The sequence below is a fragment of the Tenrec ecaudatus genome, chromosome 2 (assembly GCF_050624435.1).
Source record: "Tenrec ecaudatus isolate mTenEca1 chromosome 2, mTenEca1.hap1, whole genome shotgun sequence".
In the NCBI taxonomy this organism is placed as follows: Eukaryota; Metazoa; Chordata; class Mammalia; order Afrosoricida; family Tenrecidae; genus Tenrec; species Tenrec ecaudatus.
Window position 1 is genome coordinate 211574802 of NC_134531.1, and position 15619 is coordinate 211590420.

The 15619-nt window shown below is 42.4% G+C and overlaps 1 protein-coding gene across 1 annotated transcript; it reads right to left on the minus strand.

The window, feature by feature from the left end:
* Positions 1 to 3132: 3132 nt before the first annotated feature.
* Positions 3133 to 5888, minus strand: LOC142440494 (zinc finger and BTB domain-containing protein 21-like). The gene has a single exon (XM_075542911.1). It carries the CDS (start codon positions 5878 to 5880, stop codon positions 3133 to 3135), a length of 2748 nt encoding a protein of 915 aa, XP_075399026.1. The 5' UTR covers positions 5881 to 5888.
* Between the last annotated feature and the right edge of the window lie 9731 nt (positions 5889 to 15619).

A 15619-nucleotide genomic window follows, 5' to 3' on the forward strand; every position in this document is an offset into this window, starting at 1 on the left:
GGCCTATCATGCTTCAATTCACTCCCACAATGTCCTGAATAGCAGTATCTTAATCCCTTCATGAGATGAATTTCATGAGAACTTCTCTGCAAGATTTTATCCCCCAATACACTGAAATTAAAATGTTTTATCCATTTGCCAACTGACCCATTCCTCTTCCACGCAGTTAGTGCAGGGACAAACTGAACTATCCTTATAGGTATGGCATTTTACATATTGGACCAAATTATCCTGCTCTTCAGAGAACATGCCTCACATCTTGGCATTACCTTGCTTAAATGGTTGAACTGTGACAAGTCAGTGTCCACTAGATCTTATAGGAGTCCCTCTCAGTATCCCCTGCCTTAATGAAAGTAGACACTCCAATTAGTGATCCGAAGACCTTCACTCAAAATAAGAGTGTTTTATGCTACTGCTCTGATAGCTAAAAATCTGGAATGCAGTTGGTGTTCCTCTGGTACTCTTACTCAACTATGGTATTGCCTAGCTTGACAAATTTGCAATCTGTTTGTTATGCTGGATCAAATTGCATGATGGTACAGATAAAATGACAACCCAAAAGAATTCTTTAAAATGTCTTGCTAAGGTTCCATTTGATAATAGACCAGCCCTTGATTTCCTTCTCATGCCAAGTTCGAGATGTGCCACTGTTAACAACTTCTGCTGGAGTAGAACAACGTATTAGAAAAAGATGAGAGAATGCTATTTGGTTATTTTCAATGGTTCCTATAGCTGACTGCAGTTTAGGTATCCTTAGTTACCCAATGGTATTGACTTAATAGTTCAGATTTATGCTACAAACTGGATTGTTTTTATGACAATTATTCTAGGTTTAATTAAATATTTTATGAAAGGCCTGATGCTTATAACCAAGCATGATGTCCTTCTTCACAAACTAGTCTCTTCTCACAATTATGTCCAAAGCATGTGAGGTGAAGTCTTGCCATCCTTGCCTCTTAAAAGCACTCTGGCTATTATTTCTTCCAAGACATTATCAGTTTGTCCTCTTAGCAGTTCGTGGTACTTTCAATATCCTTCTCTGGCACCACAATTCAAAAGCATTGATTCCTCTTTGGTTTTTCTTAATCAATCTTTCACAAGCATTTGAAGCCATGGAAAATAACAGGCATGGCTGGGGTCATATTGTGAGGAGAAACCCATGTTGTGAGGAGACCAGTTCCTGGAGAAGGGCATTCTGCTTGGTAGAGGGGCAGCAAAAGGGAGTTAGGCCAAGATGGATTGACACCATGGCTACAATGGGCTCAATGGCATCTAACACTTGTAACCAAAAGGAGCCCTACTTACTCTGTGGAGTTGTGTACTTTAGAAACCTAGGTTGTATAGTATGGAACTTTTGTGATCCTTTCCTCAAGCCCGTCTCCTAATCGATAACAAGAATTTAAAGAGCCACTCTTGCTTCTGGGTACTATGGTACAGTTATTATCCGAGTTCAGCTTGAATTTGTGGTTTTGATGAGGCCTTGTCTGCTATAGTAAACCTCATTGGAATTAACTCACCTTGAAGATGAGGCCTATTTGTACTGCTGGTGAAAGAAAACATTTCTCATCAACAAAAAGTCCTTGTAGAAGGCAGCTTTACTGTGGGTGACTGATGACCCAAGTTTGATAACAGGGGAAAGTGCTCACAAAACTCCAAAATAGAGGTAATTCAGACAGACCACAACAATGGGAAGCAAATATATGGTTTTAATTGGCAAATGGGTGACAAAACTATTCCAGAAAGTGTATGCTGAAAATGCTCGCAAAGAATTGTCCACACAGACGGTTTCCAGGAAACTTTTTAACAAGAAATAGATTATATATTAAGAATTGCTTTCTTAAAAATAAAAAGTCTTACTTCCTACGTTTTTCGGAGGACAAAGTTCAGACAGGTTAGCAAAAGAGGTAGAATGGAAAAGAGCAGCACAGGAAGTAGGATTATGTAAAGTTCTATTGTGAGCATTACAATCAGTGACATGAAACAAAGTGTGTAGACTTTTTCATTAGCAAACATACTCTGTAAACCTTTCCCATGCAAAATAAAATGCAGTTTAACAACAAAAACAAAGATATCCCGCTACGCTAAGGTCATTGGAGAACTTTAAGGTCGTTCCACATAGTGCTTACCAAACTCAGGCACAGTAAGACTTCACATACTTTGGATATATTGTGAGGTAGTCCCTGGAGAAGAACACCATACTTGGTTACAATCATTAGGTCTTTTATAAAACATTTCACTAAATGTACACTATTTGTAAAATATATTGTAAAAGATCTCATTTCTTTCTCCTGAGTTTGTGGCATTATAACACATGGAACGAGGCACCACACTAACAAGATTAATCACGTTTCAATATTAATGAAATCAAATAATCCTGTTAGACACAATAAATTTTTCTTAAACTTGAATATGGATCTTACTACTTGTTTTCCTCAAGCTAAAATTCAAGCATAATTTCCAACTCTTGTTATTTTAAATATGTTTCTTTGGATGTGTTTCAGACAGAATGTAGCTGAAATTTGAAAACCCATTTAATAAAGTGTCAGCCTCTAAATTTGGTTTGTAAATTCACTCAGGTTTTAAGTTGCTTATGACTCCAAAGATTAAATACAGACTGCATGAGCAGTCAGGCTCCAAGGACTGGATATTGGGAAGCAAAAGCAGTGGTAGCAGAGGTAAAAAGGAATGAGAAATTGTTGGCACAAGTAGCACTACCAGATTCTTCATGCACCCACCCTCTGCCTTAAACACAAGAGGGCTGGAAGACTCCCAGGCCAGAAATTTGTAGAGATCTTTTGTGGCAGATAAAAGGTTGAACACAGGAATTCCTGGTGCCGCTCCCTCTGCTTGTGCAGCATTAACATTTCCACAATTCTCACAGAGACCCCAAGCCGAGCTCCTTGCTGGTGGCTTCTTTGGGGCTACACTGCTCTCAGATAACTTTCTCTGCCTTTTCCATGGGTTCCTCTTTGAGTTTTAAGTTGCTTAAAACTGTAGTCTTCAGGAAGGCAAGGAGTCTTCACAATCATTGTTGACTGTTCAGAAGAATCCCCAAACACACTGTCTTTTCCTGTGATCATGTGGTTGACTTCATCTAAACCGGAATGTGACCTGGGGGTGGGAATGAGTTTTTCACATGCCATGTTTTGCCTGACAGTGTGTCCACACTTTAAAGTTTGTGTGAAATCTCTTGTGACAAATGTCACAAGCGTAGGGCTTTTCGGGATTATGGTATATGTTAAAGTGGCGGTGAAGGCCTGCTATTGACCTAAAGATCTTAAGGCAATGTTTGCACTTCAACTTTTTGTTGGGTTTCGTTCCCTCCAACTCACCAAATGCATCTTTGTTCGTGTCAGAATGTGGAAGGTTTGTCTCGAGGAGAGGAGGGTTCGAGTCTTCCTCACAGTTATCTTCCAACACAGGAGATCCGTGTTCATTTACCTTCAGCTTCTTCAACGGCAGCCTTTTGTCAGCCTGGAACCTCTTCTTGGCTGGGAGCCTGCTTATTTCCTTCGAGTCATCCTCTGTTTTCGGGGAAAAGTCTCTTGAGACAGCTGACAGTGAGGACTCCACCGTATCCCCCATGGTGACTCTCATGATGTTCACAGGGTCTGAGAGGAGACTGCTGGGCTCGATCTTTACATAAAACTCTGTGAGAGGTGAGACAGCCTTCCTCACTGTGAACTGAGAAGCACTCAAGTTAACGTGAGAATGGAAATGACTCCAGAGCTGGAAGTTTGAGCGAAAGGCTTTGTTGCAAATGTGACAGAGGAAAGATTTCATAGAACACAGGAGCTCCTGGGGCTGCCCCAAAGGCTTCTGCACTATGACCATCTTCCCACATTTCTTACAGTGCCGGGGGCCAGTGTTCCTGCTCATGGCTGCCTCTTTGGAGGCTGTGCAGGTCTCAAGCATCGCTTCCTTTGATTTTTCTACAGACTTCTCTTTCTCTTGAGTTTCAAGTTGCGTGGAAAGGCTATGGTCTTCAGGGAGGCAAGAGGAGTCTTTGGAATCAAAGTTAACTTGTCCAGAAGTCTCGCTGAAAACATCCTCTTTTGCTGGATTCATGGGATTGACTTCATTCAAAATAGCTTGTGAACTAGAGGCTGGGGACGGGTTCTTCATTATGCCGTGCTGTGTCTGACAGTGTGTCCACACTTTAAAGCTTGTGTGAAATCTCTTGTGACAAATGTCACAAGCATAGGGCTTTTCGGGGTTATGGTATATGTTAAAGTGGCGGTGAAGGCCTGCTGTTGACCTAAAGATCTTAAGGCAATGTTTGCATTTAAACTTTTTGTTGGGTTTTGTTCCCGCCAACTCACCAAATGCATCTTTATTCATGTCAGAATGTGGAAGGTTTGTCTCGAGGAGAGGAGGGTTCGAGCCTTCCTCAAAGTTATCTTCCAACACAGGGGATCTGTGCTCATTTACCTTTAGCTTCTTGAATGGCAACCTTCTATTGGCTGGGAGCCTGCTCATTTCCTTCAGGTCGTCCTCTGTTTTCAGGGAAACGTCTCTTGTGACTGCTGACAGGGAGGACGCTGCTGCATCCTCCACGGTGACTCTGATGATGTCAGAAGGGTCTGAGAGGGGGCTGGTGGGCTCCGTCTTGATGCGAACTTCCGTGACGGGTGAGGTGGCCTTCCTGTTGGACTGCGATGCACTGAAGGACCTAAGGCGGTGTGGCGATAGGACTGGAGTACAGCCATCCAAGGCTGCTTTCGCCCCGCCCTCTTTGAACACCGGCTTCTGAGCTAAAGCACAAAGCACATTCCCTGGTGCATCACAACCCACGGCAGATAATCCCTGAGAAGACTTCATATCTGAAGAGGGTGAATACATAGGAACCTGGTTGTCCACCGACAGTGACATTCTAAGGAGACTCTTGACAAGAGGGCCATATGGATCAATGCTCTGGTTGCCAGGATCAAGCTCCCTGGATGGGACCATGAGCCCCATTTTGGAATAGCCCAGCAAGCTTCTGTCCTGACCCCCTCCTGGGTTCGTCTCTTTCAAGAGGTAAGGAGCCTCCGATGAGCCACACAGGGACAAAACAGGTGGCCGTGTTTTTTTCAAAGCCAGCTCGATGGCTTTTTCTTTGGGGAGCTGACCACTCCCACCTGCCTTATCCTCTGCAGCTTCTCGGTCTTGTGGAGGCTTTGAAGGCAAGACCGCATTTCTTTGTGCCACATTGCTTCTACTAGGCTCATCCAAAGAGCCAGAGCGCTGAAGGGTCTTAGCATATCCCACCGAACTATCTCTGGGCCAACTCCTTTCACTTAGCGACAGATTGTGAAGCGGATCCGTCGGTGTGGGGACATGCAGCTTACTGGTACTTGTCTTGCTGGTGATGCCGGGCGAGGGCTGGGAAATATGGCTTCCTTCGGGTGGATTTTGACTCACAGTTTTCCCTTGTGCTTCATTTCTACTCTGACAGACAATGACGCTTCTCTTTTGGGAGCTGCTTTCATCCTCCTCCAGGAAAACTCTTTTCCTACTAGGACACGGCTGGAAGGGGACTTTAGAAACGATGTTGGTCAGGAAGGAAATCCCCAGACTACAGCCTAGTTTTTGCACTGCCGCCAGGCTGCTCTTCTCAACAAACAGGGATGAAGAATAGATGTAGTTCAAGACATTGGTAAAAGCATCTGGCTCACAAAAGTCCAGCTGGAAGACAGTCTGTGACTCATTCTCCTTATTATTGAATAAACTCTGGAAGTATTTGCTGCTGGCTGCCAGGATATTCTTATGAGCTCGGAATTTCTGGTCGCCGACGATCAGAAGCACATCACAGAGCTGTCCTTTGAGGCGTTCCTCGTTGAGGGCACTCAGGAGAGAGATGGCGTGTGCTGGGTTGATGTAATGCAGTAATCCCTCCATTGTCTGGGTTGCTCTGAAAGACAAACGCACAGTGTTATAGTCAGTGCCCCACAACGGCAGGGAACACCAGTTTTCTTTACATCAGTAAATTTCTTTCCATTTGAGATACACTGAGCATATTCTTCCTTTTTGTGCCTATATTTTCATTGTGGATCTTTATAGTTCTAGGTTTTGTATTTAAGTCTTTGATTCATCTTGAGGTTTTGGATATGTCTTGTCAGAAGTGTCTCCCATGAAGTGAGACGTGTCTCCCACCTCCAAGATGGAATACTCTATTTGGAATACTCTATTTTACAGAATTCTCAGAAGGCCATGCCCACACAGAGGCCTCACTGGCTATGATCTGATTGACAGACTAGACTCCACCCCTTCACTCTTAATCCTCTCAAATCCCAAATTGACACCAGATTATGTAACTACCACAATATCCAACTATGAACTATAAAGATCAACAATGAAAAAATAGGCACAAAAAGGAAGAATATGCTCAGCATATCTCAAACTGAAATAAATGAAGAAAAATATCAAGTCTCAAGTTGTAATATTGAAGAACTTTACAGGGAAAATATTGATGGTGCAGGGAAGTGCCATAAGATTAAGCAAAGAATATAGTCAATGTGCCAAAAAGAACTGGTCAACATGCAACCATTTCAAGACCAAGAACCAAGTACACTTCAGGAAGATATCCATGCTTATCACTGGAGGCATTAGCAAAAAATAAGGCTTTAGGAATTGGTGAATACCAGCTAATATTTAGACAAGCTGATGAAGCACTTAAGGCACTGACTTATCTATACCAAGATACATGGAAGACAGCGATCCGACAGGAAGAGACCAGGATCTATGCCCATTCCAAAAATGGCAGTTCAACAGAATGCCAAAATTACCCAACAATATCATTAATATATGCAAGTAAAATTGGTTTAAGATAATCTAAAAATGGCTGCAGCGGCACATTGATAGGAACTGCCAGAAATTCAAGCTGGATTCACAATAAGGTGTGGAATAAGGAATATAATTGCTGATGTCAGATAAATCTTGGTTGAAAGCAAATACCAGAAAGATGTTTACTTATATTTTATTGACTATGCATCACAGTAGTGAAGATGGGACGTTAGTATTAGAGACTAGTTCTCAGAAAAGGGCATTATGTTTGAGAGTCATTGACACAGTCATTGCAACAATGGACTCCAATAAAGCATTGTGGACATGGCATAGGACTAGGCAGTAATTTGTTTTTTTCTACATAGGGTGCCAAGTGTCCAGAACCCACTGGAAAGCACTTACCACCAACAACTAATCTAAGTTTAATGCTTATTATTCTTAGAGAGGGACAAGGGATTTACCTTTTTAAAAAAGCAGATGGAAATTTTTCTAAAAAGTTTTCCAAAGGACTTTCTAAAATGAGTTAAACCTACTTGTTTCACTTTTTATACAAGGTTTACACAAGATGCAAAGTCCTTATTGATAACTCAAGGTCAAGATTATGAAGTCACTGGACTATGCTGTCATACATTGATGCCTTCCCTTCTATGCTAGAGCTCAACACAGCTGTTACCTCTTGTACTAAAAAACAAACAAGTAGGCTGCTGTAAAATGTGAGGTTAGTGTTATACAGTGATAGCTTGGTTGTCAAACTCAATTTGTTCCAAATTCGTGTTTGAACACCGAAAAGTTCAAGAATGGAAATGTTTTTCCCATAAAAAATAATAGAAAACCAAATTTTATTTTGAAGGCCAAGAATTACACTTATAAATCCATTTTTCCAGGATTTTAACTATGGAGGCTTTTAGCCTTCTCGCATATTACTGTCTTGGAGACACTATAACCATAGAGTTGTTTCTGATTTATCCAAATTTACGTTAACTTTTCAACCTCTTCAATGGTCTGGGTTCATTGTTTTCCTCATTGATTTCACACCTTTTGCTACATTAGCCATTTTAATCATATATTTTTTAATGTTGATAACATCACGTTAGCCATACTGTATTCAGTTGCCGAATCAAACAAGCAGCTGCCTGAGTAAAATTTTGGAACGATTTCGTTAACTCTACAGTGATTCTCAGCTTTCCTCTTAGCTTCACTGCTGGTATCCCTAACTTTTCTTTAGCCGTGGACACGATTTCAACAAATAACGCCCCAAAGAAAACACGATGATGAATGTTTTAACACACTAACACGGCACTGTGGGTGGGCTGAACAAAAGTGGCTCTTAGACTGCAGAGTCACCCTTTGTGTCAGCAGCAAGATGTGACTGGGGTCACGATCAGCAGGTACAGGTATTTTCAAGTTGGATTTTAGGTTCTACTAAGGAGCAATGAAACGAACACCAATCAGACCCCCCCCCCCCCCCTGAACTTTGAAGCCACTCAGCAACCGAGGAATGCTATGCTTCCTTTTCCTCTGTCAGGTAATCTGCTGGGCGCACATGCCTCCAAAATCACCCCCTCCCCCGAACATGCTGTGAATGTGATTTTCTCCAGGGTCACAGTCTTTAAGCTTGAAAGCTAGGATCTTCTGTGGACGCGTTAGTTATTGAGTTTGTTCCAGATAAATGATGCCTGGGCGATAAGGAGCTCTCGACACAATGAGTTGCACTGCTCTTCACAATGACAGGGCTTCGAATCCACTAGCCACTCCTCAGGAGAACGATGAGGCCGTCTGTTCCCGTAAAACTGTACAGACTTAGAAACCCCACGGAGCAGCTGGACTCCATGGCAGCGGGTCTGTGTGGGTGGGCTGACAAGAAAACCCACGACAACTCCCTGAGGGGCTCCAGCGCACCTCTGGCCACTAGGGGCCCAGTAACAGGTGCAGTGGGCTGGGGCTGGACACCTTTCCCTTCCCAAAAGCCTTCAGGACGGGGCTTTCTCCGACGGGAAGAGCAGGAAAGGTGGGCGTTAGCGGTGAAAATCGGAGACCAGGTCTTCCTTCCTTCACGAGACTCTGGGTGGAAACGGATGTGCTTGGACGTCCAGACTCCCGGCCACCGGAGACCAGGAGAGCCATCGGTCCCTGCCGGTCTTGGCGGCAGTGAACGCCCGCGAACCGCGTTTCCTCTCCCGCTAGCTCGCACACACCTACCTCGCAGTCCTGGCCCCCACTGGGAGGCCTCGCCACCAGCGCCCAACGGGAGCCAGCGCCCTTCCCGGGACGACGACGTCTCATCGCCCTACACCAAAGGGCTCGCTAGTCCAGGTGCGTTAACAATCCCAGGGGACCATAACCTGCCGGGCCGTGACTCCCGGCGCCCACGGCGGAAAGGGAGCACGCGCAAACGCCAGAGCGAGGCCCAGAGCGGGCCGGAGGCATGCGCAGTGTGACGGCAAGGACGCCTGCGTGGGGCCGCATGGCTTGCTCCGCGGAAAGACCACGTAGCGCGCATGCGCAGAAACTTAGGCCTGAACCTCTGGTAGAGAGGGAAAAAGAGAAATGGCTAGTTACGTCAGGAAAGGCCACGTTTTACGCCTACCACGAGGCCTTCGTTCTCACGGAGCGAGGGCGAGACCGTTACGCACCGCTCTCTGCCCTGAGGCAGGTGTAGGGCGGCCTTCTCCTCACACTCGGCTCGCTCGCGCTGCAGCCTCCGCCACCGCTGCCGCTGCCGCTGCGATTCCATCACGTTTGAATTTAACATCACGTCGTACGTACGTGATGAGGTCATCACGGACGTCGGAAGGCACTTGCGCAGCACTGTGATTGGCCGCCCGGCCTTCAAGGGCGGGAGGTGGTGGCCGACGTGGGGTTACGCTAGGAAAGGGTTGACGCTCATTGCGGGGGGGGGGGGGGGGGGCCCCCCGGGGGGGGCCCCCCCAGGTTGGTGACCTCTGAACTGAACAGAGAGAGGCAGGCCCCACGCATCTTGTGCCCCTGCTCTGCTGAAGGGCCTAACGGTCAACAGGCAGTTTTGTTGTTGTTACTTTTTATATCATACTCGGGCACTCAGATGAAAGATTAGTTTGTTGGTCAAAATTTGTAAATGCCTCCGTTATGTCCCTTTGCGGACTAGGCGTACCACCCCAAGCTGTGGCCGTCCCCGTTGCACCGTAGCTGTGAGCGTCGGACGCTGAGTAAGGGAGAAGCGCTTGAATTGCGGCGCTGGAGGAGAATACCGAAAGGACCGTGGACTGCCAAAAGTCCGAACTCCTCCGCCCTGGGGGAAGTGAGGCCAGGGCGCGCCTTAGAGGCCACGTGGCAAAACGCGGTCTGATGTACTTTGCACATGTTCTCAGGAGAGAAGAACATAAGGTGACCAGACGTCCGCTTTTGGCGGGACGGTCCTGATTTTTAACAATGTGCCCCGCGTGTCACAGCGTTTTAAAAAGTCCCGTTTTTGGAAAGAATGCACAACAAGCTAGGGAAGGGCGGGAGAACAGGAAGGGAATATACGGTTTTATGTTATTTTTGTTAATTTTATAATGTTAAACTGTAATGATAATAAATAATTGTTGAGAACTGATTATCGAGACTGCTTATCATAGTTCGCGTTGTTGATCAGTTGTTAGAATTCGACCACCAGTGTTTGGACTTAATGAACAATGGCACTTTTTGGCATTGACAACGAAGAAAACATTTCGTAACTGTCTCTCAGACGATGCACCTCGTACTGCGTGCTAGTGCTAGTTAAACAAGTGATGTCAACAAATCAGCTGTTCAGATCATTTATGTAAGTAATTTATTTCATAAATACATAAATTTTCTTGAATTTAACAGACAGGACTCGTATTATTTATATCTTATAGTGGCGGCAAAATGTCTAGTGCTGGCCTTGAAAGTGACAGGACTTACGTTACGGCAAATTCAGAGAAAAAATAATACAAGTTAGTATTGTTATTATTTAGAAAGAAATACAGGATTCAAATTAAAATAATGGTTTAAATATAGTTACTTTATAACAATCAAATTAATTTAATTTATAAACTAACAAAATATGTTCATGTAATAATGTACCTATTTTTTAAGCAATAGGTATATAATAATTTATAACAATTTTTTTTTGTAAAAAGGATATCTATTCAGATATCATTGGCAGGAGGCCTTCGTTTAGTAAGGGCATAGGCTTTAGGTAAATGGAGTATATCTGTTGCAACTCTTTTTTTTTTAATCTTTTTATTGGGGCTCATAAGGCTCTTATCACAATCTGTGCATACATCATATGAGCAAAGCACCATTATACATTCGTTGCACTCATCACTCTCATAATTCACCTTCCACTTGGGTTCCTGGAATCAGCTCGGTTTCCCTTTGTTTTTTTTTTCCCCATCCCCCTCCCTCCCCGATCCCACCCCTGGTCCCTTGATAGTTTATAAATAATTATTATATCTTATCTTACACTCCCCGGCGTCTCCCCTCACCCGCCTCCCCCTTGACAATCTCCCAGAGAGGAGGTTACACATAGATCTCCGAGATCGGTTCTCCCTTTCTACATCCCCTTCCCTCCTGGTGTCGCCTCTCCCACCGCTGGTGTTGAAGGGTTCGTCTGTCCTAGATTCCCTGTGCCTCCAGATCCCCACTGCACCGCTGTACAACCTCTGGTACAACCAGGTCCGCAAGGCAAGGTAGGATTGGGGTCATGATGATTGGGAGGGGAGGAAGCATTCAGGAACTAGAGGAAGGTTTTGAGTTTCATTGTTGTTACACTGAACCCTGTGTGGCCCATCTCCTCCTCACTACCCCTCTGGAAGGGGTGTTCAGCTCTCTACAGGTGGGCATTGGGTCCCCATCATGCACTCCCCCTCTTTCACGGTGATGTGATTCTCACCACCACCCCACCTTTGATGTTGGAGACCTGGTCTCCTCTGTCCTTCATGGTCACCTATGTTGGTGTGCTGCTTCCGTGTGGGCTCGGTTGCTTCTGGGCTAGATGGCCGCTTGTTTGCTTTCAAGCCTTTAAGTCCCCAGACACTATATCTCTCAGTAGCCGGGCACCATCCGCCTTCTTCATCACACTTGCTTATGCACACTTTCGTCTTCAGCAATTATGTGAGGAAGGTGATCACACAATGATTGTTTTTGTTCCTTTGTATCTGCTACATGGTCCATTCAACACCTTGTGTTCGCTTAGGCCGTGTGCTTCTTCTCTGTGGGCTTTGTTGCTTCTGAGCTAGATGGCCGCTTATTTGCCTTCAAGCCTTTAAGACCCCAGACGCTATATCTTTTCTTGATAGCCGGGCACCATCAGCTTTCTTCACCACATTTGCTTACACACACGGCTGTCTTCAGTGATCATGTCGGGAAGATGGGTATCCTGCAATGGCTGCTTAGCAGGGCGAGGTGCTATTGTATTGGGGGATTATGCATGAGGAGGCCCAATGTCCATCTGCTACCCTACTACTGAACCTATAAATATATGCATATAAATCTAATTTTTTTTAGATTTTTAACATAATGAATTAAAAAAGAGGATGCAAATTCAACGATGATCTAAGAAGTGAATTTCCTTTTATTAAAAAAACCATGTGATTACATTGCAAAATGTGAGAAATGTAATAGTGAATTTTCTATTTTGGACGAAGAATGATATTTCAAAGCACTTGGAGACACAGAAACATAAAAGATATTTAAATACTGCCACATCTTCCTCCAAAATACAGGAATTTTTTCAGAAAACAACTTATGGAGACGAAGAAAAGAAATTAGCATTAGCAGAAGGACTTGTCTTTTCATACTATTAATCACAATCATTCCTTCAGCTCTCTGGACTGTACAAGTTGTCAAAAAGTTAAGAAAAAATTTGCCTGTGCTAGAACAAAATACGAGGCAATTGTGTGTAATGTGCTTTCCCCATATGCATTTTTAGAATTAAACAAAAATCTAGAAAAAATTAATTTTATATTCATATATTCTGACATATCTAATCATAAGGATATAAAGTTATTTCCAACCATTATTAGATTTTTTGATTCGGAAACTGGAATAAAAGTTAGAATTTTAGATTTCATTTCTGTGCCGGGCAAGACTGCAGTTCCATTAATATTTTGGGGAAAAAAACAATTTAAAACATAAAATGATTACATATTGTGCAGACAACACGAATGCAAATTTTGGGGGGAAAGCGAGAAGAGGTACAAATAATATTTTTTATAAATTAAACAAAAACCTTAATCAAAACATTATTGGTGTTGGTTGTGCAGCTCACATAATATATAACGCCATTCAAACAGCTACTGATTTGTTGCCCGTAGATTTGGAAAACGTTATTAAAATATATTCTTATTTCTATATATACACTGTACACATTGAAATGCTTAAAGAATTTTGTGAAACTGTGGAAGTCGAATATCAGAAAATCATTGGGTACAGTAAAACGCGCTGGTTAGCTCTTTTGCCAGCTGTCGAAAGAATTTTGAAAATACACGATCCTTTGAAATCCTACTTTCTATCACAGTATAAATGTTCTAAAATTTTAGAAGACTTTTCTGAAAAAGAATCTTCAAACATTTGCCTAGAGTTTGCACACAATCAAGCAGAGCTCTTTTTCAAAATGCTATAAAACTTATTTAAGGTGACAAAATCTCATAGCAAATGAAGTTAATAATTTAAAATTTCAGTGTCAAGAGTGGTTAGAAAATAATTTTCTTCCATAAACTATCCATAATAGAATAAGCTAGCTAGAAGAACAAGGTGCAATATCGTGAATCACATTAAAAAGTTTTATAGTGACTGCATAGATTATTTAGAAGAGTGGATGGTACATTACAATGATATTGAACATTTTCATTGGGTTACATTAAAACAGGAACTTAATAGGAATGATGTTCAAAAATCATTCAATCATATTACTCAAAATTTCCCATATAGTAATATTTCTGAAAATGATCTTTTTTAATGAGGTATCATTATTAAAAAACTATATTGATAAGGAAATGGTTAAATCTTGGGGATCAGCAAAAATCACAGTAGAGAACAAATAGTTAGAAATATTTCATCATTTTGAAACAAACCATGTTCCATACAATCATGCACTAAAAATTGTGGAATACATGCTGTCCTTACCAGGAACTAATGCTGTGACTGAATGCGTTCTTTCTACGGTAAAGTATAGACATCAGAACAATCAAAAGTGTTGAGACTTTGAAAGCCATTTTATGTGTGAAATATAATTTAACAAATTATTGTGAAAATTTTCATGACCTTTTGAACGACAGCAATCTACTAAAAAAGTTCATTTAAAGGAGAAATATGCCAAAGAATAAAATAATACTATACATAATTTTAATGTATTATATTCGTAAATTGTACCTATGTTGAAATTTAAAATATATATTACAATACTATTTTTGCTTTCTATGAAAATTTTTGTTTCTCCATATAGACCAAATTTTTAATCAAGAACCACCACCACCACCCCCTGGTCAATGGTGTCCTGCTTTACCAATGTTAAAATCTGGTCACTATACCTTTGGAGAAGGACATCATGCTTGCAAGAGAAGCAGCCAGAGAGATGAACACCCTCAGGGAGCTGGATTGACACCAGGGCTGCATCAATGGGCTCAGGCATAGAAACAATTGTGGGGGTGATGCCGGACCCGGTAGTGTTTTGTTCTTTTGTGCTTTTAAAGTCGTTATGGGTCCAAGCCGATTTGAATGACACCTAAACACAACAAGTAACTATATTTAATGTTAAGTAAAATAATGAAAAGCATGTTGATTGTTTTATTCGGCAGGTGTTTTTTTTTAATTTAATGTGTCTTATTGGCAAATATTTGGTATAAAGTTGACCTCTCTTTGCTGGAACTTCTTAATTAGCTGGTAAACATGTTCTTTTAAGTTTGCTGATTGTAATTAATGTTTGCCCATGTAGGTGGCTCGTTTTTCTTTGCAAATATTTGGGACACCTACTTCTTTATGAAGTTGTGGAAATAAATAAAAATGTTTTAATCTATTCTTTATTCACTGAGAACTCATTTTGGAATCACTATTTGGGGCAGGTAGATGGGGAAAGTAACAAAACATAATACATAACACATGGGGCACTATAAGAGAAGATGTGCGGTGCCATGAAGTCAGTTCTGTCTCACAGTGACCCTCTGTACAACAGAACAGAGTACTACCCGGCCCAGCGCGATCATATTGTTATTATGTTTGATTACATTGATGCAATCACTGTGTCAATCCATCTCATCGAGTGGCTTCCTCCCTTACCCCTCTATTTTACCAGGCATAATGTTCTTCTCCAGGGACTGGTCTCTCCTGACAACATGTCCAAAGTACATGAGATGAAGTCTCGCCATCCACTGTCTGTACTTCTTCCAAGAGAGATTTGTGTGGTCTTTTGGCAGCCCACGGTACTGTCACTATTCTCTAGCACCACAATTCAAGTGCATCTATTCTTCTTGGGACTCATTCAGTTCTTCTTCGGTCTCCTTATTCAATGTACAATTTTCATATGCATATGAAGCACTTGAAAACACCCTGCATGGGTCAGGTGCGCCTTAGTCCTCAAAGTAACATCCTTGCTTTCCAAAACTTTAAAGATATATTTACACTGAAACAGTAATGACCTCAGGACATGAAAGGAGCTGGAAATAGTTATCGTAAGTGAAACTAGTCAGTCAAAAAAGGGCAAACATTGTATGAGGCCACTATTAAAAGAATAAAAATCAAGACAAAAGGTCTGCTCTCACATCATCCACTCCTCGGATGAGGTCTCCCAAGCAACAAGGTAGAAACCTTGCCTTTCGCCCATGAAAACCCTCTACATGTGCACCTTTAAAACCACTCAGAGAGACCTCCCCTC